Raw genomic sequence first — 23,684 nt, 5'->3', positions numbered from 1 at the left:
AAAAAAACTAGGTGAACTACATGGAAGGAATAAATTATGAAGAGAAAAAAGAAAATTTTTAAAAATCCAAGGAAAACTTTTTCGAAAAAAAAATATTTTTAAAAGAAAAATATTTGAAAATTATGTAAATAAGAAAACGTAGTTTGGAGTAATTTTAAGAACTTTAGAAACTCTGTTTTTTTATTGATCTCTTGATGTTTACCTGCAAAACATCATAAGGAATTTAAAAGAGACAATTTACGTATTATAATGAAGGTAATCATAATTCAAAAATATTCGACTATAAAGACTATAGACAATTACGTAGGAAAATTGTTGGACAATATATGAAAATTTAAAGCCGGGAACTGAAGCAGGTGTAAAGGGCATTGATTAAAAAGTCTCAATTAACTGTTTAAAAGTGTAGAGTAAAAAAATATAATTTTTACAAACAAAAATTTTTTTTTTTCTCTAAAATTAAAAATTATATTTTTGAAAATTCTTTTTCTATTTATTTTTTATTATTCATCAGTGGTCAAGGGTCTAAGAAACCATTAATTATACCAGCAAATGTTTACACGCGCCAGCACACGAATCGCTGTATGCAATTTATTATTATGCAAATTACAAAATTTTGTATTTGTAAATATAAACTTTGGTTTTTGAATAATTTTACCTACATATGAAGTTAATTAAAATTTCAACATAATTTTAGTAAAAATTTTCAAAAAAATTCAATTATTTTCAAAACTTTGAAATAAAATTCTTTGCAAAAATTCAATTATTTACAAAATGTTGTAATAAAATTCCTTCAACAATTCAATTATTTACAAAAATTTTGATAACATTCTCTATAAGAATTCAATTATTTTCCAAACAAGTTTAATTGAATTATTTTCACAACATAATTTTAGTAAAAATTTTCAAAAGAATTCAATTATTTTCAAAAACTTTGAAATAAAATTCTTCGCGAAAATTCATTTACAAAGTTTTGATAAACGTCGTCTTCGTGGAAATTCAATTATTTTCATCACAATTTGAATAAAATTTTTCAATGGAATTTAATTATTTCCAGAATTTTGTAATAAAATTCTTGCAAGAATTCAATTATTTACAAAATGTTGTAATAAAATTTCTCGAAAGAATTGAATTATTTCGAAAAAAATTTTGTTAAATCAGAATTCAATTATTTTTAATACAATTTTTATTAAATTCCTTGTAAGAATTCAATTATTTTCAATACAATTTCAATTAAATTCCCTGTAAGAATTCAATTACTTTTAACACAATTTGAATAAGATTTTTTAAAATGAATTTAATTATCAACAAAATTTTGATAAAATTCTTTTATTTCAATTATTTTCTAAACAATTTTAATTAAACTGCTCTTAAAAATTTAATTATTTTCAAAAATTTTTTAATAAAATTTTTTAAAAAATTCAAGTTTTTACAAAATTTTAATAAAATTCTTCCAAAGAATTCAATTATTTACAAAATTTTTAATAACAGTTTTTATGGAAATTCAATAATTATCAACAACACAATTTGAATAAAATTATGAAATTATTTTTACAAAATTTTTTGTAAAATTCTCTATAAGAATTCAATTAATTTCTAAACAACTTCAATTGAATTCTTCATAAGAATTAAATGATTTCCAATACAATTTTAATAACATTTTTCAAAAGAATTCAATTATTTTCAAAGATTTTATAAAATTTATTTACAAGAATTTAATTATTTTCAATACAATTTCAATTAAATTCCTCGAAAAAATCTAATTATTTTCAAAAATTTTAATAAATTTAAAAAAAAATTCAATTATTTACAAAATTTTAATAAAAATTCTTCCAAAGAATTCAATTATTTTCAAAATTTTGTAATAAAATTTTTCACAAGAATTCAATTATTGACAAAATCTTGATAAAATTCTATATAAAAATTCAATTATTTTCCAAACAACTTTACTTAAATTCCTTGTAAGAATTGAATTTTTTTTCAATACAATAATATATCTAAAATAATTTTCAAATAAATTCAATTATTTTAAAATGTTTGAGATATTTGTTTATAAGAATTCAATTATTTTCAGTAGAATTTCAATTATTAAATTCCTCGATAGAATTTAATTATTTTCAATACAATTTCAATTATATTACTCGAAAAAATTCAATTTTCGAAAATTTTAATGAATATTCTTTGATAGAATTTAATTATTTTTAAAAATTGTAATAAATTTCTTTGCAAATTGAATTATTTTTATATAAATTTGAATAAAAACTCAAAAAAAACAATTATTCAACTATTTTCAAATATTTTACAAAATTTAATTACAAGAATTGAATTATTTTCTATAAAATTTCTATTAAAATCCTCGAAAAAATGTAATTATTTTCAAAAATAATAAAATTTCTCGAAAGAATTGAATTATTTCCAAAATTTTTAATAAAATTCTTTGCAATTCAATGAATTTTCATATAAATTTGAATAAAAACTCTAAAAACAATTATTCAATTATTTTCAAATATTTTATAGAATTCATTTAAAAGAATTGAATTATTTTCAATACAAGTTCCATTCAATTCCTAAAAAGAATTTAATTATATTTAAAATTTTTAAAAAAATTCTCTTCAATTCAACTGTTTTCATATAAATTTGAATAAAAACTCTGAAAACAATTATTCAATTATTTTCAAATATTTTATAAACTTGATTTACAAGAATTAAATTATTTTCAATACAATTTCTATTAAATAAATAAATAAATAAAGAATGTTATAAATAAAGAATAAATAAAGAATTTTCAAAAATAATAAAATTCTTCGAAAGAATTTAATTATTTTCAAAAATAATAAAATTCCTTTAAAGAATTTAATTATACCTATTCAAAATAATAAAATTTCTCGAAAGAATTAAATTATTTTTAGAATTTTTAATAAAATTTTTTGCAATTCAATTAATTTCCATATAAATTTGAATAAAAACTCGAAAAACAATTAAATTATTTTCAAATATTTTATAAAATTTACTTACAAGAATTGAATTATTTTTAATACAATTTCCATTAAATTCCTCGAAAGAATTTAATGATTTTTAAAAATAATAAAATTTCTCGAATTATTTCTAAAATTTTTAATAAAATTCTTTGCAATTCAATTAATTTTCAGATAAATTTCAATAAAAACTCTAAAAACAATTATTTAATTATTTTCAAAAATTTTTAAAAATTTTAATTACAAAAATTGAATTATTTTCAAATACAATTTCTATTAAATTCCTCGAAAGAATTTAATGATTTTCAAAAATAATAAAATTTCTCAAAGGAATTGAATTATTTCTAGAATTTTTACAAAAAATTCTTTGCAATTCAATTAAGTTCCATATAAATTTGAATGAAAACAATTATTTAATTATCTGCATTCATTTGTTTGTTTTAAAAATTAATTTTTGTGGGTTATTGGCATTTTTTTTCAATGTAAAAAAAACTCGTTTTATTCACTTCACAAAATTGAAAAAAATTCCATTCCATATTTTTTATTTTCCTGACTTTTTCCTAATTTTCATCAAAAATATTTACTTTTTTCTCATCCTTTCAATAAATTGAATTCCTGCAACGAATTTTAATATTCATCAAAGAATTTTAATATTTATAAAAATTGAATTGAATTCTTACGAAAATTTTTACAAACCATTTTTTAAATAATTGAATTCCGTTTGGAAATTTTATGATAATAGTAGATATTAAAAATCATTGAATTGCGAAAAGTTTTTAATGATAATTAAATTTTACAAAGAATTCTATTAAAAAATTTGTCATTAATTGAATGTTTGGAAATTTTATTAAACTTTTTTGAAAATAATTGAATTCTTGTGAACGATTTATTAGAATTTTTTTAAAATAATGTAATTCCAAGAAGAAAATTATTATTTTTAAAAATAATTGAATTATTGTGATGAATATTCTTATTTATGAAAATAATTGAATTCTGAAAAGAATTTTATTAAAATACCTCAAAATAATTGAATTTTCGGGAGTAATGTTCTTATTTATCGACATAATTGAATTCTTAGAAAAAATATTGTTAAAATTTTTAAAAATAATTAAATTATTTAATTAAAATTGTATTTAAAACAATTAATTTCTTTCGAACAATTTTATTAAATTTTTGAAAATAATTATTCAATCCTTCCAAAAAATATTAAAAAAAAATTTTTTTAAATAATTGATTTTTTCGTGGAATTGAAATTAAGTTTTTAAAAATAATTACTGTAAAATTGTATGAAAAATAATTGAAATCCTGCTATGAATTTTATTATTTATGAAAATAATTGAATAGTTGCTGAGAATTTTATTATAATTCTCAAAAATAATTGAATTTCATAGAAGAATTTTATTATTTTTGAAAATAATTGAATTATTGCGGAAAAGTTTATTAAAATGTTTAAAAAGAATTGAATTTCTGTAAAAAAAATTTATTTTTTTTAAAGTAATTAAATTCTTCATAAGAATTTTATGAACATTGTTTTAAATAATTAATTTTTTCGAAATATAATAAATATTATGAAAATTTTATTAGTTTAAATAATTGAATTCTAGTGGAAAACTTTATTTGTGAAAATAACTGAATTTTTCGATTATTAATTTAAAATAGTATTAAAAATAATTGAAATCATTCGATAAGTTTTTTTATTTATGAAAATAATTAGATTCATGTTTAGAATTTAATCAAAAATTTTTTTAAAAATTGAATTATCATGAAAAATTTTATAATTAGTGAAAATTAATTATTTAATTATTACTTAAATTAAAATTACTTGAAATTGTTTACAATAAACAGTGCAAAACAAAATTCCCGCACGCTTGCACGCGGATAATTTGGCTAGTATTTTATAAAATTTATTTAAAAGAATTGAATTATTTTTAATACAATTTTTAATTAAATTATTCGAAGGAATTTAATTATTTTCAAAAATAGAAATTCTTTCGATGCAATTAGTTGAAACAATTAAATTATTATATAAATTTATAAACTGTTTTATAAAATTATTAATAAAATTTGTTCAATAACTTATTATTTGTAAAACTAATTTTAATTGCAAAACTAATTTTTAATATTGCAATACTAATTTACAATTTAATTTCCAGCAAATTCGGGATATGGTCAACAACCGATCAACGGAACTGGCCAGTCTCACTCGCAGCAACAAATTCAACAGCCACAGCAGCAGCAACAACAACAACAAGATCGTCAACAGCAGCAGCAACAGCAACAGCAGCAGCAACAACAACAACAACAACAACAATCCGGAAATGGAAACTGGAATTCACGAGGACCAGGAGAATCATTGGGGAATAATGGCTGGGAAGGTGGGGCGCCGTTGCATAAAAAAAAGGGCATCGCTGGAGGTATGGGGGATGACGAAGACGGGAGTGGAGGGTGCGGAGGGCTGGAGGGGACGGACCCAGAGGAGAACCACCCTGTTCACCTCAAGAGACGGGTGGGACTCGTCAGTGGGGTGGCTCTAATTGTTGGCACAATGATCGGATCGGGAATATTTGTTTCGCCATCGGGTCTCCTCCAACGAACCGGAAGTATTGGAGTCAGTTTCCTGGTGTGGACAGCCTGTGGAATTCTCAGTCTCTGCGGTGCACTCGCCTATGCAGAATTGGGCACAATGAATACAAGTAGCGGCGCTGAATATGCATATTTCATGGATGCATTCGGTGCGCCGCCCGCTTTTCTCTTCTCATGGGTCTCAACACTCGTCTTGAAACCATCGCAAATGGCAATTATTTGCCTGTCGTTCGCTCAATATGCGGTCGAGGCGTTTGTCGCCGAATGCGATCCACCGCAGGAGGTGGTGAAACTCGTTGCATTATTGGCAATTGTTCTCATTTTATTGGTGAATTGTTACAGTGTTAATTTGGCGACTGGCGTGCAAAATGCATTCACAGCGGCGAAATTAATTGCAATTTTAGTTGTTATCGTTGGCGGTTCTTATAAATTGATACAGGGCAATACGCAGCATTTACGTGATCCCTTTGAGGTGAGGGAGGATTTAGGTGGGGCCAGTGGCAATGGAATTAATATTGGTAAATTGGCGACTGCTTTTTATACTGGATTGTGGGCGTACGACGGATGGAATAATTTGAATTATGTCACGGAGGAGATTAAGAATCCATCAAAGAATTTACCTAGATCGATAATGATTGGAATTCCACTGGTGACATTGTGCTATGCTCTTATTAACATCTCTTATTTGGCTGTTATGTCGCCCTCTGAAATGGTCGACAGCGAAGCAGTGGCTGTGGTAATTTTTTTCTTCAATTATTTTTTCAAAAACAATTTTCTTCGTTTTATTTATTTATTTTTTTTTAATTCAATAAAATTCAATTATTTTCATAAATAATAATCAAATTCTTCGCAGAAATTTAATTATTTTTTAATACAATTTTATTTAAATTTTACGAAAGAATTCAATTATTAAAAACAAATTTATAGTTTCTCGAAAGAATTTAATTTTCAAACATTTTTTCTAATGGAATTTCAATTGAATTTGATTTTTTTTCTAAATTTAAAAGCTTTCAGACTGTTCAATAAATAAATAATTCTTTTAAAATTATTTGCAAAAATTTAAATATTTTTAAAAAATTTTAATAAAATTTTGCGCATGAATTCAATTATTTTCATAAATAGTAACCAAATTCTTCGGAGGAATTCAATTATTTTCAAAAATAATAACCAAATTCTTCGCAGGAATTCAATTATTTTTTCAATACAATTTTTAATTAAATTTTACGAAAGAATTCAATTATTAAAAAGTAAAAACAAATTTAAAGTTTCTCGATAGAATTTAATTTTCAAACATTTTTTCTTATGGAGTTTCAATTGAATTTGATTTTTAATTTCCTTTTCTAAATTTAAAAGCTTTCAGACTGTTCAAAAAATAAATAAATAATTATTATTATAAAATTCTTGACAAAAATTGAAATATTTAAAAATATTTTAATAAAATTTTGCGCATGAATTCAATTATTTTCATAAATAAATCCAATTCTTCGCAGAAATTCAATTATTTTCAATTCAATTTCAATGAAATTTCACGAAAGAATTCAATTATTTTTTCATTTAATTAAATTTCACTTTCAAAATTAAAATAATGTTACTAAAATTCTTGTTAACAATTCAATTATTTTCAATAAAATTTCAATTAAATTCTTCAAAAGAATTCAATGATTTTCATAAATAATCAAATTCTTCGCAGGAATTCAATTATTTTTCAATACAATTTTAATTAAATTTCACGAAAGAATTCAATTATTAAGAACAAATTTAAATTATTATTAATCAACAAATTTTTAAATAATTGAATTCTCTTGACAAATTTTAAAAAAAAATTTAAGAATAATAGGATTTTTCGAAAAATTTGATGAAAATTGTATTAAAATTAATTGAAATTCTGCCAAGAATTAATTTAAAGTTTTGAAAATAATTGAATTTCGGAGGAAAATTTTATTATTTATAAAGATAATTGAAATTTTTACGAAAATTTTTGTAAATTTTTAAACATAATTGGATTTCAGTAAAGGATTTTATGAAAATTATTTTTAAAAAAATTGAATTGTTACGCAAAGAATTGCATTAAAATGTTTGAAAATAATTTTATTCTTTAAAGAAATTTAATTAAACATTTATTGAAAATAATAGTTAAATTCTAATAAATAAATTGTGGCAAATGTTATTAAAGTAATTAAATTTCTTTGATAAATTTTAATAAAAGTTTTAAGAATAATAATTTTTTTCGAGGAATTCCATTAAAATTGTATTAGGAATAATTGATATTCAGCATTGAGTTTTATTATTTGAAAATAATTGAATCCCTGTAAAAAATGTTATTATTCATGAAAATAATTGAATAATATATAAAAATAATTTGTAAATAATTGAATTCCTGTGAAATTTTTATTATTTATGAAAATAATTAAATGTTTGCGTAGAATTTTATTAAAATTTTTTTTAACTAATTGAATTCTTTTAGGAATTTTTATTAAAGTAGTAGATATTAAAAATCATTGAATTGAGGAAAGTTTTTGAAAATAATTAAAATTTTGACAAGAATTTTATGAAAATTTTTGAAAATAATTGAATTTCTGCAATCATTTGTAATTGCTTCAAAATTCAATTTGTTTTAGTGTTTTTAACTAAAATTCTTCTATAAATTTATTATTTTTAATAAAACTAGTTAAATATATATTAAAAAATTTAACTATAATTTCAGAAGAATTTTAGTTTTTAAAATTTTTGTTAAGTCTAAGTTTTTTATATTTCTAATTAAATTCATTTAAAATTGAAATATTTCAAAATTTTAAATCATAATTTCAATTAAATTCTTCGAAAGAATTGAATTATTTTCAAAAATAATAAAATTCCTTGAAAGAATTGAATTCTTTCCAAAAATTAAAATAAAAATCTTCAAAACAATTCAATTATTTTCAAATATTGGATAAAATTTATTTATAAGAATTAAATTATTTTCAATATAATTTCAAATTGAATCATCAAAAGAATTGAATTCTTTTCAAATTGTTTAAACAAACATTTTTAAATATGAATAAAATTATTTGTTATATTATTTATTATTTATTTCAATAAAATTCTTCGAAAGAATTGAATTATTTTCAAAAATAATAAAATTCTTCGAAAGAAATGAACTATTTTCAATAAAAATTTTGTCAAATCACAATTCAATTATTTTTAATGAAATTTTAATTCCTCGAAAGAATTAAATTATTTTCAAATATTTGATAAAAATTATTTATAAGAATTAAATTATTTTCGAATTTTTTAAAAAATTTGTTTTTAAGAATTCAATTATTTTTAATACAATTTCAATTAAATTACTCGAAAGAATTAAATTATTTTCAAAAATTTAAATAGAATTCTTAGAAACTTTTCAATTATTTTCAAATATTTTATAAAATTTATTTATTAGAATTAAATTATTTTAAATATAATTTCAAATTAATTTCTCAAAAGAATTCATTATTTTCAAAATTTTTTATTAAAATTTTTAGTAAGAATATAATTATTTATACAAAAATTTTGATAAAATTCTTTATAAAAATTTTATTATTTTTCAAAGCAACTTTAATTAAATTCCTCGACAATTGAAATTTTTTCAAAAATTTTAATAAAATTCTTCGAAATAATTCAGTTATTTTTAAATGTCTGATAAAATTTGGTTATAAGAATTAAATTATTTTAAATACAATTACAATTAAAATCCTCAAAAGAAATTAATTACTTTGAAATATTTTATAAAATTTGTTTTTAAGAATTCAACTTCCAACTGCGGATAGACAGGAATCCGGAATACAACGATTATTATGTAGTATAAAATTTAATGTTTATTAAATTTTTTTAATTTTATCTTATTTTAATTAAAAAGAATTTCTATTTCAACAAATTCTCATTTAAAATCCTAATTCCAAAGTATTTCTATAATTACACCTATAGACGAGAAGAAAATTCATTTCAGCGAATAAATCAAAAGTTTTTAAATTAAAATTCCCATCAAACAATGAAAACTTTTCTCAATTTTATTGCAATTCTTTTCTTTTCTTCTACTTGAATTTTCATATGCGGAAAAAGTTGATAAAAATTCATGAATTGAATGTGGATATATACTATAAAAAGAAAATACTATCGAGAATTTATTTTATGAATCATAAATTAGATCAGATCAGAGTGTTTGCGGATCTGATCTCAATAATTTGAATAGAAATTTCCTTTTTTAGGGGAAAGAATCTATAAATAACTTTGAAGATTTCAGATAATGTTTTCAGGGTCAAAGATAATGTAATTTACCGTCTCTGCTCCATTCTCACCAATTTGTGTAAATTACAGCAGTGGCAATTATTATTATTTTTTTTTCTTTTTCTTTCACCTCACGTGAAAATCGATAAGAAATAAATTTTTATATTTTTCCGCGAAAAAATTCGCAATTATGGAAACTTTTAATTCTCGTATGCATTTTTCTTATCGTTCTTCGCTATTTTTGTTTTAAAAAAATTTTTCCGCATAATTCGTTGAATAAAACGAAGAGAAAATCAGAGAAGTGGTCAAAATAAAATTGTGAATATGTATTTTATAATTCTTCATTTTTATCAACAATTTCTTGAAATACGTAAAGAAAATATTAACTTTATTTTATTTTTTTTAATTTTTCAAGTGAATGTTAATTAAAATCAATAAATTAATTTTTTTCTATCTAATAATAGACTTAATTTAATTAATTTATTTATTTCCAGGTTAATTTATTACCTAAGTAATTATTTTATTCAATTTCTTTTATCAAAGGGGAATTTTTTATTTCGAGAACTTTTTCTACCTAAATATTCCTTTTTTGTGAATAGAAAGAAAAAAAATTATTTATTTTCTTTCTCTATATATTTTTTTTTGTTCCGAATTTATTTTTTGAAATAATTATTAAATATTGAAAATTATTATCTACTGGGAATAAAATTAATAGAAATGAATTGTCACTTACAATTGATGAAATTTATTATTAGTTTTTCTCTTTCTCACTCACTCTCTCTCTCATTTGTTCTATTGACTGATAAAATAATTTTTCTTTCTCATCAGACATTTGGAAATCGAATTCTCGGTGTTATGGCGTGGCTAATGCCACTCTCGGTAGCAGTGAGCACGTTTGGATCGGCAAATGGAACATTATTTGCTGCCGGACGACTCTGTTTTGCAGCATCACGAAAAGGGCATTTACTCGATTGTCTCAGTTACGTTCACGTGCGACGTTTTACACCTGCTCCGGGTCTCATTTTCCATTCCATTGTCGCAGGTACAACCTTAAATCAAAAACATTTTATTTCACTAATTTTCAATTAATAAAAAAAAACAAATTATTTTTTTACTATTTCTCCATTTTTTATTTTTTTCTATTTCTCTATTTTTCATTTTTTTCTATTTCTCTATTTTTTCTATTTTTTTCTATTTCTCTATTTTTTTATTTTTTTTCTATTTCTCTTCTTTTAACAAATTTTTTTTTCTACTTCTCTTTTTTAACTAATTTTTTTCTTCTATTTTTGTATCTTTAATTTCTTTTTCTCTTCTATTTCTCTATTTTTAATTTCTTTTTCTTTTTTATTTCCCTATTTTTAATTTATTTTACTCTTCTATTTCTCTATTTTTAATTTATTTTTCTCTTCTATTTCTCTATTCTTAATTTATTTTTCTCTTCTATTTCTCTATTTTTAATTTTATTTTCTTCTTCTATTTCTCTATTTCAGGGCTCGAACCAGTGAAAGTATTTAAACATACAGATTTTATGGACTAAAAATGAAAAACTACAGACCAATTACTGACAAAAATATAACCAGTCCAAGTTTTCTTTGAGAATTTTCAACTTCATTTGTTTACAAAATTTCAATTATTCGTAAATTCTTCAATTAAATATATATTAGAGAATGAAAACTTCGAACAATATAAAAAAAATTAATTAAACTTTTTCAAAAAAAATTAATTTCAAAATTCAATTATTTCTAAAAATTCATGCTATATTTCTTTTAATATTCAATAATTAGGTATCTAAAATTTTAACTGAAATTCATTTTTATGAAATGAAAATCAATTTTTATTAGAATTTAATTATTTGAATACAAAAATAAATAATTTATTGAATAATTGAATGCTTCATAAAATTCAATTCCCATACAGAAATTTATCAACAAATTTTTAAATGATTGGATTTTTTCGAGGAATTTTAATAAAATTTTTTTAAATAATTACTTTTTTCGAGAAATTTGATTAAAATTGTATTAAAAATAATTGACATTCTGGGATGAGTTTTATTATTTATAAAAATAATTGAATCCCTAAGAAGAATTTTATTAATTTTCGAACAATTCTTAATTTTTGCGAAGAATAAAAAATAATTGAAAAAATTTGAAAATATTTGAAAATAATTGAAATTCTGCAGAAATTTGTAAGTTTACCAAAATAATTTTTCTTTTCGAATATTTTCAATTTAAAAATTAATGTATTGAAAATCATCAAATTGTTGCAAAGAATTTTATCAAAAAATTTGATAATAATAGAATTCCTTCGAAGAATTTTATAATTTAGAAAAATAATTGAATTCTCGCAAAGAATTTTGGTAAAATTTAAATTAAAAATTTTGTAACAAAGAAGGAAAAAATTGAATTTTTTCGTGAAATTTTTTTGAAAATAAATGAATTTTTGCAAAGATTTTATAACAAATTCAGAAAAAAAATTGAATTCTTTCGTGAAATTTTTTTGAAAATAAAATAGAAATTTTGCAAAGATTTTACTATTTAAAAAAATAATTGAATTGTTTGCGAAGGATTTATTAAAATTTCAGAAAATAATTGAATTTTTGCAAAAAATTGTACTACTTATAAAAATAATTGAATTGATTCGAAAGGTTTATTAAAATTTCAGAAAATAATTGAATTCTTGCAAAAAATTGTACTATTTATAAAAATAATTGAATTCTTACGAAGAATAATAAATTAAATTCTACGAGAATTCAATTATTTAATTACAAAAAAAACAATTTATTAAATAATTGCATGTTCCTTAAAATTGAATTCTCATAAAGAATTTTATCAATTTTTTAAATAATTAAATTCTTTTGACGAATTTTAATAAAATTTTTAAGAATAATTAAAATTTTCGAGAAATTCGATGAAAATTGTATTAAAAATAATTGAAATTCTGCAATGAGTTTTATTATTTCCGAAAATAATTGAATTCCTAAAAAGAATTTTATTATTATTTACGAAAATAATATTGAATCCCTCTGTAAAAATATTATTTTTTATGAAAATAATTGAACGATTACGAAGAAATTTATAAAAAATTTGTAAAAATTAAATTCCTGTGAAATTTTTATTACTTTATTAAATTTTTTTAAATAATTGAATTCTTTTGGAAAATTTCATTAAAATAGTAGATATTAAAAATCATTGAATGGAGGAAATTTTTTGAAAATAATTAAAACTTTGCCAAGAATTTTATTAAAATATTTGGAAACAATTGAATTTCAGAGAAGAATTTTATTATTTAAAAAAATATAGAATTGAAATTTTGACTAGAATTTTAAAACATTTTTGAACATAATTGAATTTCTGCGAAGAATTTTACTTCTTTTGAAAATAATTGAATTTTTGCAATTATTTGCAATTTCTCTAAAATTCTCCAAATTATATTGGACAATTTACTAACTTTTCGTCTTTTCTCAATCAAATCACTGACTTTTTTTTTTTACAAAAAAAAAACTGACTTTTACGGACTTAAAGCAAATTTAAGGACCTTTACGAGATTTACGAACCTAGTTCGAGCCCTTCTATTTTTGATTTATTTTTTTCTTCTATTTCTCTATTGTTTCCTAATAGAGAAGAAAGATTTTTAATTTATTTTCTTTTCTAGAGAAATGAAAGACAAATTATTTTCAATCAAAAAAAAATAAATATTTCAACTAAAGGAAATTAATGGAATTACGGCAAATATTTGTAGTAATGAATAAAATTAATTCACTGTTTCAGGTACAATGGTGCTTTCTGGCAATATCGATTCATTGATTGATTTTTTCTCTTTCACGGCATGGATATTTTACGGTGGCGCAATGCTCGCATTGCTCGTGATGCGAAAAACGCGACCAAATCATCCTCGACCATACAAATGCCCATTAATTATTCCCATTCTCGTACTTGGCATTTCAGCGTACCTGATTGTTGCCCCAATTATTGACAAGCCACAAATCGAGTACCTGTACGCTGCTGGCTTTATTGGCGCAGGAATATTCTTCTACCTCCCTTTCGTTAAATACGGATACGTTCCCAAATTTATGGGTAAATATTATCATCCCCGAAAATTATTACATTGAAACTTCGCTTTTTATGGAATTAATCTCAAAAAAATATCTACAGTTAATAATTATTAATTAAATTAATTCTTTTTTAATTAATTAATTTTAATTTGTTAATTAAAGTAATTCTTCCCAATATATTTATTTAATTAATTAAAAAATGTAATTCTTGTTAATATATTTAATTAATTAATTAATTTTAATTCCTGTCTTTGCAGAAGGAGTAAACGCTTTTCTCCAGATGTTGCTCGAGGTGGCGCCAACGGCAGCCGCTTTTGACTGATATTATCAAAAAGGAAAAGCTCACAAAGTTTTATAAGATGCCAAATCATTCCATATTGAAGGCATCGAAAATATAGCGCAAACGATGCTTATTTTAATACAAAAATGTTTTTTGACAAAAGACGAATAAAAAGAGAAAGAGATAAAAGAGAGAGAGAGAGAAAGATGTTATTGTTTCACTTTGAAATGGATCAAATCGATATCATAAAAAATAAGAAGAAAAAAAATATATTATTTTATTACTTGTTGTTCTTCCTATATAGTGTACAATTATACAGAAAAAAAATGTTACTTGTTAGCAATAGTTAATTGGCGTTATAGCAACAGCAACAGAAAATTGATAAAAAAAATGAATAAAAATTTTTAATCCAATTATTTATTTATTATTATACCAAATCATAATAATAATAATAATAATAATAATAATCAAATAACCAAATTATAATAATCACTAAAGAATATTTTGATTCACTCTAAAAATTATTGGATACTCAAAAAAAAAAGTTATATTACTTTTAGTTACGAATTTCTTTAATTGTAAAATTATTCGAAAATATCAATAACTTCATTTTTGAATAAATCCTATTTAATTATTATTTTTTCATAGGAATTAAAATTCTTCAAAAAATTCAAATTCAAACATTTATGAAAATAATTAATAAATTAATTAATTAATTAAAAATTAATTTAATTAATTAATTCAACAACTAATAATAATTAAAGGTGACCGAGTGATAAAATCATTATTTTATGTTATAAAAATATTTATACTGTAACTTTTATAAAATTATTTTCATCATTTCAATTCAATTATTATTTTCTAGAATTTTAAACTAGAATTCTTCTTTAAATCAATTACTATTAATAATTTTTGCAAAAGTTCTTTAAGAATTTTCAAAAACATTTTTTTACAATTCAATCAAATATATATTAGAAAATAAAAAAACTTCAAATAATTTCAAGAGAAATTCAATTTTCAAACTTTTTCAAAAAAAAATAAATTGTACAGAATTATTAATTAAAAGTATGAAAAATTCAGATTTTCAAAAATTTTAATTTAGAACCTTTTTAAAATTTAATTATTTCCAAAAAATTAATGCTATAATATTAATGTTCGACTATTATCTAAAATTTTAACTGAAATTCATATTTTGAAATAAATTTTTATTAGAAAATTCTACAAGAATTCAATTATTTAAATACAAAAAGAAATAATTTATTAAATAATTTAATGGTGCTTAAAATTCAATTCCCATAAAGAATTTTATTAACAAATTTTTGAATAATTGAATTCTTTCGACGAATTTCAATAAAATTTTTAAGAATGATTAAATTTTTTGAGAAGTTTTATTAAAATTGCATTAAAAATAATTGGATTCCTACGATGAGTTTTATAATTTCTGAAAATAATTCAATTTCTAAAAAGAATTTTATTATTTACGAAAATAATTGAATCCCTGTAAAAATTTTAATATTTATGAAAATAATTGAATAATTGCGAAGAAATTTATAAAACATTTGTAAAAAAAATTGAATTCATAGGAATTCAATTATTTTAAATATAATTTTAATAAAATTCTTAAAAATTCATTTATTTTTTAAAATTTTGCAAAAATCCAATTATTTGTAGAAATAATAAATTTATTCGCAGGGATTCAATTATTTAAAAAAGATTTAATAAAATTCTATCCAAGAATTCAATTAATTTCTGAAATAATTAAATTGTCGATGTACTGAAAATCAGTGAATTCTTGTAAAGTATTTATAAAAAAATTTGAAAATAATTGAATTCATTTCAAGAATTTTATCAACATTTTTTTCAACAATTGAATTATTTCGAGAAAATGTAATAAAAATTTTATTGTAAATAGTTTAATTAAATTCTTTTAAACAATTTTCTTTGAGATTTTGTAAATAATTACATTTTTTTTTTGAAGAATTTCATTAAATTTCGTAAAAATAATGTAATTTTTGAAAATAATTTTAATTGGAAATTTTGAAAATAATTGAAATTTACAAAGAATTTTTTTTTTAAATTTTGAGAACAGTTGAAATATTTTGAAAAATTTTATTACAATTTTTAAAAATAATTGAATCTGTTAGAGAAATTTTATTAAAATTATCTTGAATATAATTGAATTTTTTCCTGGAAATTCAATTAAAATTGCATTAAAAATAATTGAAATTCTACGATGAGTTTTATTATTTCTGAAAATAATTGAATTCTTGAAAAGAATTTTATTAGTTATGAAAATAATTGAATCCCTGGAAAATATTTTATTATTTCTGAAAATAATTGTATTCCTAAAAAAAATTTTATTATTTATCAAAATAATTGAATTTCTGCGAAGAATTTTACCACTTTTGAAAATAATAGAATTTCTGCAATCATTTGTAATTTGTCCTAAATTCAACTTTTTTCTTTAGTGTTTGTAACTAAAATTCTTCTAGAAATCAATTATTTTTAATAATTAATATATTAAAAAATTGTATTAATTTCAGAAGAATTTAAATTATTAAAATTTTTTGCAAAAATCGAAGTTCTTTCTAATTAAATTCATTCAAAATTGAAATTTTCTAAAATTTCAAATTAAAACCTTTCGAAGTTCATCTTTTTAAGAAAATTGTAAACGCAACTCTTAAAATTCAATTAATTTTGAAATATTCAAGTAAAATTATTGATTAAATAATTTCTAAGTCCTAATCCATAGATTTATGATTACTTAAATATTTTATTAATTATTTATTTTCATATTTACAATAACATTTTCCGAAATGTCTTACTTAAAAAATCACTCCTTTCGAACTGTCCCATAAACTCCCAATATTCCCGAATCCTTCTTCACTTTTCTCCGTGTTTTTCGTTTCTTTAAACTGTCATTAACGCCTGAATATGTCTTTGTCTTTCGTTTTGATTCCTTTATTTTTTCAATTTCCTTCTCCTTCAATATTTCCTTATAATTTCTCCTTCGATTCTTCGGCGGTCTCGCTCCTAAACTAATTGCCAAGGCAATTTTTGCCTCCTTCGCCTTTGTCTTCTTTAAGCCGGACATTCCAAATTTCATCACCTCAAATCTCGCTCGTTTCATTTCAAGTTCTTGCTTTCGTCTTGGATCCATATCGTCTTTCTCCTCAACAGAATTGTCGATAATTTTTAACGACGACGAAGATTTAATTTCCGATGATTTTTGTTTTTTCTTTGGCGCTTCATAATTGACTATTGTAAAATTTTTTAATGCCACACTTGGATTTTTTGCTCCTCGAGTCACAATGAATTCCTCCATTTTTTAAAAGCTAAAAAAAGTAATAATAATAATAAAAATAAGAAATAAATAATAAATAATAATAATAAAAATAGTTCAAAAACAGAATAAACGAAAGAAATGGAAAAAAAATTAAACTTAAAATGTTATGAACGACAATGAATAAATAAAAAATGTTATAAATATTGAGAAACGAATTGTAAACAATGAATTCTTAATTAATTATTTACAAATTGATTATAGAAAAACAATAACGTATATATGTTATAAATATTTTCAAAAAGTTTTGAGGTTAGGTTTTCTATTAGTTTGAAACACTATTGACAAGTTTAGAATATTTTGCGTATGTAAATTATTAACTAGAAATTAAATACTTTAGAAAAATATTAAAAATCCCTTTACTTACTTGTACATTGATTCAAGGGGGTAAAAGTCCAGAAACTAATAAATATTTCCACAAACCCCACAAACAAATGAAACAAATTGAACAAATTTTATGACAACCACGTGATCGATCACAAAATTAAAGATGGCGCTGCTGTCAATTTTTAGCGCACGCGCAAAAGTGTTCGTTTCTGGTTTGACAGCTACGACTGGCTACGACGCTCCGAAAAATATTGAAAATGAATTTATTTTAATTACGACAATTAACATACATATCAATTTTACAAAGTTCTTGGAAATTTAAGGCAAAAATTGCCTGTGTCTATTTAAATAATTTCCCTTAATTATTTAATCCATTAAAATGGGGGGAGGAGATTTGGTAAGTTTTTCTAACCTATAAAATAATTTTTTGCTTGTATAAAATGAAATAAATTCATTATAAATTAAAATAAAATTAAATTAATTAAATTAAATTGAATAAAATTTAATTTTATACTATTAAATTAAATTTCTTTTGAAAAACTACAAGTTCCTGACAAAAATTGAAGATTAGACATTGTTAATTGCAACCAAACATTACTTCTTTTTTTATTTGTTTTTATCAATTATTTTCCTCTAAAAATCAAATCGTTTTGATTTATAACTAAATATTTATTTCACCAGAATTTGAAAAAATCATGGCATCCATCGACGATGAAAAATATGGAAAAAGTATGGAAAGCCGAGCAAATGAGTAATCAAGAGAAAAAGAGAATAGCCGAATTGAAACGTGAAATTGAAATGGAAAAAGATCGCGAGGAATTGACAAAATTTGCCATGGATCATGGGACTATTGAAAAGAAAGATGACAAAAAATTAGATTGGATGTATAAGAAGCCAAATCAAACGATTGATCGTGAAGAATATTTATTGGGAAAACAAATTGATCAGAATTTCGAGAAAATTGTGCAGGCTGAGAAAGATGCAGCTTTAAATAGAGCTCCAAAAAATCACGTCGAACATGGTAAGAGAAAAAAATTCTTTTAAATCATTCTTTCAAAATCATTACTTTCAAAATCTTTTTTAATAAAAAATTCCTTCAAAAAATTGAATTATTTTCAAAAATTCAGATAAAATTCTTTTTAAACAATTAAATTATTTTTATGAATTGTAAAATCCTCCGCAAGAATTTAATTATTTTTATAAATGAGAAAATTCTTCACAAAAATTAAAATATTAACATAGACAATAAAATTCTTTCAGAAGAATTCAATTATTTTAATAAATATTAAAATGTTTCGGAGAAATTCAATTATTTTCAATATACAATTTTGATAAAACTTCTAGGAAAAAATTCAATTATATTCAAGATAATTTTAATAAAATTTCCCTAACAGATTCAATTATTTTTAAAAATTGTAATAAAATTTTTCTAAATAATTCAATTGTTCTCAAAAGTTTCTTAAAAAATTCTTTGTAAATTTCAATTATTTTCAAAATTTTCAATTAAAATTATTTTAAAACATTACATTATTTTTACGAAATTTAATGAAATTCTTAAAAAAAAATGTAATTATTTACAAAAATTCTAATAAAATTGTTGAAAAGAAGTGAAAAATTTACTATTTATTGATATTATTGAATTCTATCGAAGAATTTAAAAAAAATGTTTAAAAATAATTTAATTTTCCCTGGAATTCAATTAAAATTAATTGTATTTAAAAGTATTGAATTCTTGAATTGAATTTTATTAAAACTTTTTTAAATAATTTTAAACATTTAAAAAGAAAATTTATTTCAAAAGTTAGGATTACTGTAATTCAACGATTATTAATATAGATTGACTAATTTAATTAAAAATTACATTATATTTAGGAAATTAAGATGTAAATTGAAATTAAATTTAATTATTTAATCATACAATTAATATTTCCAGAGTGTATACCGCCATCTCTGCGATATTTTTCGGGAACCGAACAAGTGGACCTTGCAAGAAAACAACAAGAAGATCCTTTATTTCTAATCAAGAAAAAAGAAATGGAAACTCGTTCGCAATTATTGAAAAATCCCGTCAAAATGAAACAAATCAAACAATTGGTAAATTAAAATAAAATATTTTCCATCTACTTAAAAATAGAATTTAAAAAATAAAGAAAATTCTTCACCTTTTCACAGTTGGAGGCGGAAACAAAAAAGAAGAAGGAGAAAAAATCGAAGAAATCTAAAAGGCAAAGAAGTGATTCCGAATCGGACAGTGACAAAGAATTGGATAATTTACTAGCTGAAAAGTACAAAAAATTAAAGGATAAAATATCAGAGGAAGATTTAATGAAATCTGTAAAAAAGAGGAAAAAGTACGAAAGAAGACAGAAACGAAAAGATTCATCCAGTGATTCAGATTCTGATTCCGATTCAGATTCTGATTCTGATACAGATTCAGAGAATGACTCAAATAAACGCTCGAAGAAAAAAGAGAAAAGATTAAAAAAACCCAAAGACTCAGATACGGAAACTAGTGACAGTGAATCGAGAAAATCACGCGGAAAGAAGAAAAAAATCGAGAGAAGAGGGAAAAATAGGAAAAATTCCGATTCTGACAGTTCAGAAAGATCGTCGTCAAGAAAAGAGAGAAGGAAAAAGCAAAGAAAAACAAAAAAACAAAGAGATTCAGATTCTTCTGTCAATTCAGAAATTTCGAAAAGAAAAGAGATGAAAAGATTACAAAGAAAAATGAAAAAACGAGATTCAGATGAAAGTTCCGAATCGGAAAGAAAGGAGAGAAAGAAATTCGATCGAAGAAAGAAAAAATCACGAGATTCAAGTTCTGACGATAGTTCGGAAAGTGAGACAGAGAGAAAATCGCGGAGAAAAGAGAAGAAAATGGATAGAAGGAAAAAACGAGACGAGAGTAGCGATTCAGAAAGTAGAAGTAGAAAACACAAGAGAACGAAAAGACGAGAAAATAGTGATTCGGAGAAGGAGAAAAAAAGTAAGAAACGAAGAGACGAAATTATCGATTCATCAAAGAAACACAAGAAACGAAATTCAAACGAATCGGAAGAATTTGAATCTTCAAAATTGAGAAAAAACAATTCCAGCGATTCTGAATGTGATCGAAGGAATAAAAAACACAAAATAGAAAAACATGAGTCTGACAGTGATTATGATAAAAGATACAATCAAAAATTGAATAATGGGAGATCAAATTTCGGATTAATGGTAATTTTTTACTAATTATTTTTATTATTATTATTCTTATTAGTAATTTCTTTTTTTCATTGCATTTTTTCTCGTATTTCAGAAAGCGGATGGAACCAAAATGGCTATAAATCCACGAAGTTATTCACCTCAGAGAATGAGAACGACGAAAAATGAAGAGAAAAATGAGAAACGATGGATTCCGCCGAAACGGCAAAAACTCACCGAAGAAGAAAAAGAGAAACGTCGTCTCGAAATGATGGAGAATGCGACGTGGCGCGAAAAAGATCGCGAGGAAAAAATACGCCGACAAATGGAGGAATTGAAACACGAGGAGGAAAATAAGAAATCGTATAGCAAAGATTTTGTCAGGTGAGAATTTCAAATTTTTAATGTGAAATATTTACTTTTTGCTTTTTATTTTGATTAAGTATCAAAATTTACTTTTTTCTTTTCATTTCAATTAAGTATCAAATTAAATTTGTAATTACTAGCAAATGATACGCACGACTGCGCGGGAAACGCGGTATTTCATTTATTATTATTTTATAAATTAAAAAATATTTTCAAATATTTAAATTGATTAATTAATTAATCAATTTAAATTTTTCAATATTACAGATTCAAAAATTCTAAACAAGAATTCAATAATTTTCAATACAAATTTAATAAAATTTCTCGAAAGAATACAATTATTTTAAAAAAAATTAATTAAATTCGATTATTTTCAAGAATTTTAATATAAATTCAATTATTTTCAACAATTTTGATAAAATTCTTTTTTAAAAAAAAACATTATTTTCAAAATTTTTAATAAAATTCATTCAAAAAATTTAATTATTTTCAAAAATTAAGATGAAATTCTTCGAAGAAATTCAATTATTTTTATGAATTGTAAAATCCTCCGCAAGAATTCAATTATTTTCATAAATATCTAAGAAAATTCTTCGCAAGAATTAAAATATTTTCATAAATAAAAAAATTTTACAAAAGGAATTAAATTATTTTCATAAATGATAGAATTTTTCGGAGGATTTCAATTTTTTAATACAATTAAAATAAACTATTTAATTATTTCTGAAAATAATTTGATTCTTGAATAGAATTTTATTAAAACTTTTTTAAATTTAAAAAAATAATTGTATTTCTGAGAAGAATTTTTTTTAAATTGTATTCAACAAAATTTAATTCTTGGGAAAAATGTACTATTTATTAATATTATTGAATTCTTTCGAAGAATTTTAAAAAAATGTTAAAAAATAATTGAACTTCTGTAAAAAATTCAATTAATTTTTTGAAATAATTGAATTTTCTCGTATAATTTTTACAAGATTTTTAAAAGTAATTGAAATTTTCAAAGATATAATTTAAAAATGGAATTAAAAATAAGTTAAATCCCGATAGGAATTTTAATAATGAAATAAAAATAATTGAATTTTTTACGAAAATTTTTATTATTTACAAGATGACTAAAGAATTTTATTAAAATTATTAAAAATAATTGAATTCTTCATAAAATTGAATTACTTACAAATTTTTTGATAAATACTTTACAAGTATTTATCAATACAATTTAAATTAAATTTCTCGAAAAAATACAATTATTTTTAAAAATATCAATTAAATTCAATTATTTTCAACAATTTTGAAAAAAAATTTTGGAGGAATTCAATTATTTTCTTAAATAGCAAAATTCTTTCGAAAAATGTAATTAGATTATTCTCATAAATAATCAAACTCTTCAAAGGAATTTAATTATTTTCATAAATAATAAAAAGTTCGAAGAAATTCAATTATTTTCAACAGTTATAATAAAATTTTTAAACGTTTTAATAAAATGTTTGATTGAATGCAATTATTTTCAAAAATTCTGATAAAATTCTTCGATACAATTTAATTACTTATTTTTATAAAAATTGTAATAGAATTTTTCTCAAAAATTTAATTATTCTCGAAAGTTTTCGTTAAAATTCTTTGTAAATTTCAAAATTATTTTCAAAATTATTTTCAAAATTTTTAATAAATCTTTTGTAAGATTTCAATGATTTTCAGTACATTAAATTTTTAAATTATTGAAAACGAAAAATTGAAAAAGTTTAGAAACAAAGAAGCAAACAAAAATTAACTTTAAACTGCAAACAATTTGCCGGAATACAACGATTATTAATTAATATAGATTATTATTAATTATTATCAAATTAAATTTTTCTGAAAAAAAATTAACAATTGGTAATTTTCTGAGAAAAATGAAAAATTTGAGAATTTTTCTAAAGAAAATTCTCCGAGAGAAAAATAAAAAAATTAATCTTGCAATATTTCTTTTTTGTTTCAGAAAACAATTGGCCGCGGCTGTTGAATTAGGAACATTGGAGTCTCGAGTGAAATCGAGAAAAAATACAATTCAACGTTCAAGTCACGATATGAGTAAAAATTTTGCTCGTCGGTAACGATTTTAAATATAATAATTATATATAAGAAAAAAATTTCAATGTAAATATAAATTAATTTTACATTCAATTGAAAGCGATTACTTTATATTCTCGAATGGAAAAAATAAATTTCGTTTTCATTCAAAAATCAATGTTTTTGGCAACAAAAAACTGTCAGAAAGTGAAAAATAGTTTTAAAAAAATGTGTTCTAGTTATTAATACTTAATAGTATAATTAATAAAATTATTGATAATAATCTTG

General features: G+C 21.3%; 4 protein-coding genes across 6 annotated transcripts in view; 2 read left to right on the top strand and 2 right to left on the bottom strand.

Annotated features, from left to right (window-relative positions):
- The window catches only part of LOC122508126 (b(0,+)-type amino acid transporter 1), a 28,318-nt gene extending 13,777 nt beyond the window's left edge, over positions 1 to 14,541 (top strand). The window contains exons 2-5 of the mRNA XM_043621259.1: positions 5,126 to 6,291; positions 10,626 to 10,839; positions 13,565 to 13,870; positions 14,106 to 14,541. Coding sequence (XP_043477194.1) covers positions 5,126 to 6,291; positions 10,626 to 10,839; positions 13,565 to 13,870; positions 14,106 to 14,170 — 1,751 coding nt within the window. The 3' untranslated portion in view covers positions 14,171 to 14,541. The remainder of the gene's footprint in view (positions 1 to 5,125; positions 6,292 to 10,625; positions 10,840 to 13,564; positions 13,871 to 14,105) is intronic.
- Positions 10,520 to 23,684, bottom strand: part of LOC122508127 (spliceosome-associated protein CWC27 homolog) — a 35,722-nt gene continuing 22,557 nt past the window's right edge. For all 3 annotated transcript variants that reach the window (XM_043621262.1, XM_043621260.1, XM_043621261.1), the window contains one exon: positions 10,520 to 10,846. The gene's annotated coding sequence lies outside the window, so the exon portion shown is untranslated. The remainder of the gene's footprint in view (positions 10,847 to 23,684) is intronic.
- On the bottom strand, positions 16,962 to 17,453 carry LOC122507930 (uncharacterized protein C1orf131 homolog). Its single transcript, XM_043620943.1, has one exon. It carries the CDS (start codon positions 17,451 to 17,453, stop codon positions 16,962 to 16,964), a length of 492 nt encoding a protein of 163 aa, XP_043476878.1.
- Positions 17,999 to 23,676, top strand: LOC122508125 (pre-mRNA-splicing factor CWC25 homolog). Its single transcript, XM_043621258.1, has 6 exons — positions 17,999 to 18,195; positions 18,480 to 18,819; positions 19,732 to 19,892; positions 19,971 to 21,014; positions 21,097 to 21,365; positions 23,326 to 23,676. The coding sequence occupies exons 1-6, from the start codon at positions 18,178 to 18,180 to the stop codon at positions 23,438 to 23,440; spliced, it is 1,947 nt and encodes a 648-aa protein (XP_043477193.1). The 5' UTR covers positions 17,999 to 18,177; the 3' UTR covers positions 23,441 to 23,676.

The sequence above is a fragment of the Leptopilina heterotoma genome, unplaced genomic scaffold (genome assembly GCF_015476425.1).
Source record: "Leptopilina heterotoma isolate Lh14 unplaced genomic scaffold, ASM1547642v1 Lhet_52, whole genome shotgun sequence".
Classification (NCBI taxonomy): Eukaryota; Metazoa; Arthropoda; class Insecta; order Hymenoptera; family Figitidae; genus Leptopilina; species Leptopilina heterotoma.
The sequence above is the reverse complement of the archived record's forward strand: the minus strand, read 5'-3'. Positions and strand labels throughout refer to the sequence as shown.

Excerpts from the sequence above, each read along its gene's own strand:
- LOC122507930 (XM_043620943.1), bottom strand. The coding sequence starts at position 17,453 with ATGGAGGAATTCATTGTGACTCGAGGAGCAAAAAATCCAAGTGTGGCA.
- LOC122508125 (XM_043621258.1), top strand. Across the intron at positions 18,820-19,731 it reads AAAAAATCACGTCGAACATG|AGTGTATACCGCCATCTCTG; the intron begins GTAAGAGAAAAA and ends TAATATTTCCAG. Across the intron at positions 21,015-21,096 it reads GATCAAATTTCGGATTAATG|AAAGCGGATGGAACCAAAAT; the intron begins GTAATTTTTTAC and ends CTCGTATTTCAG.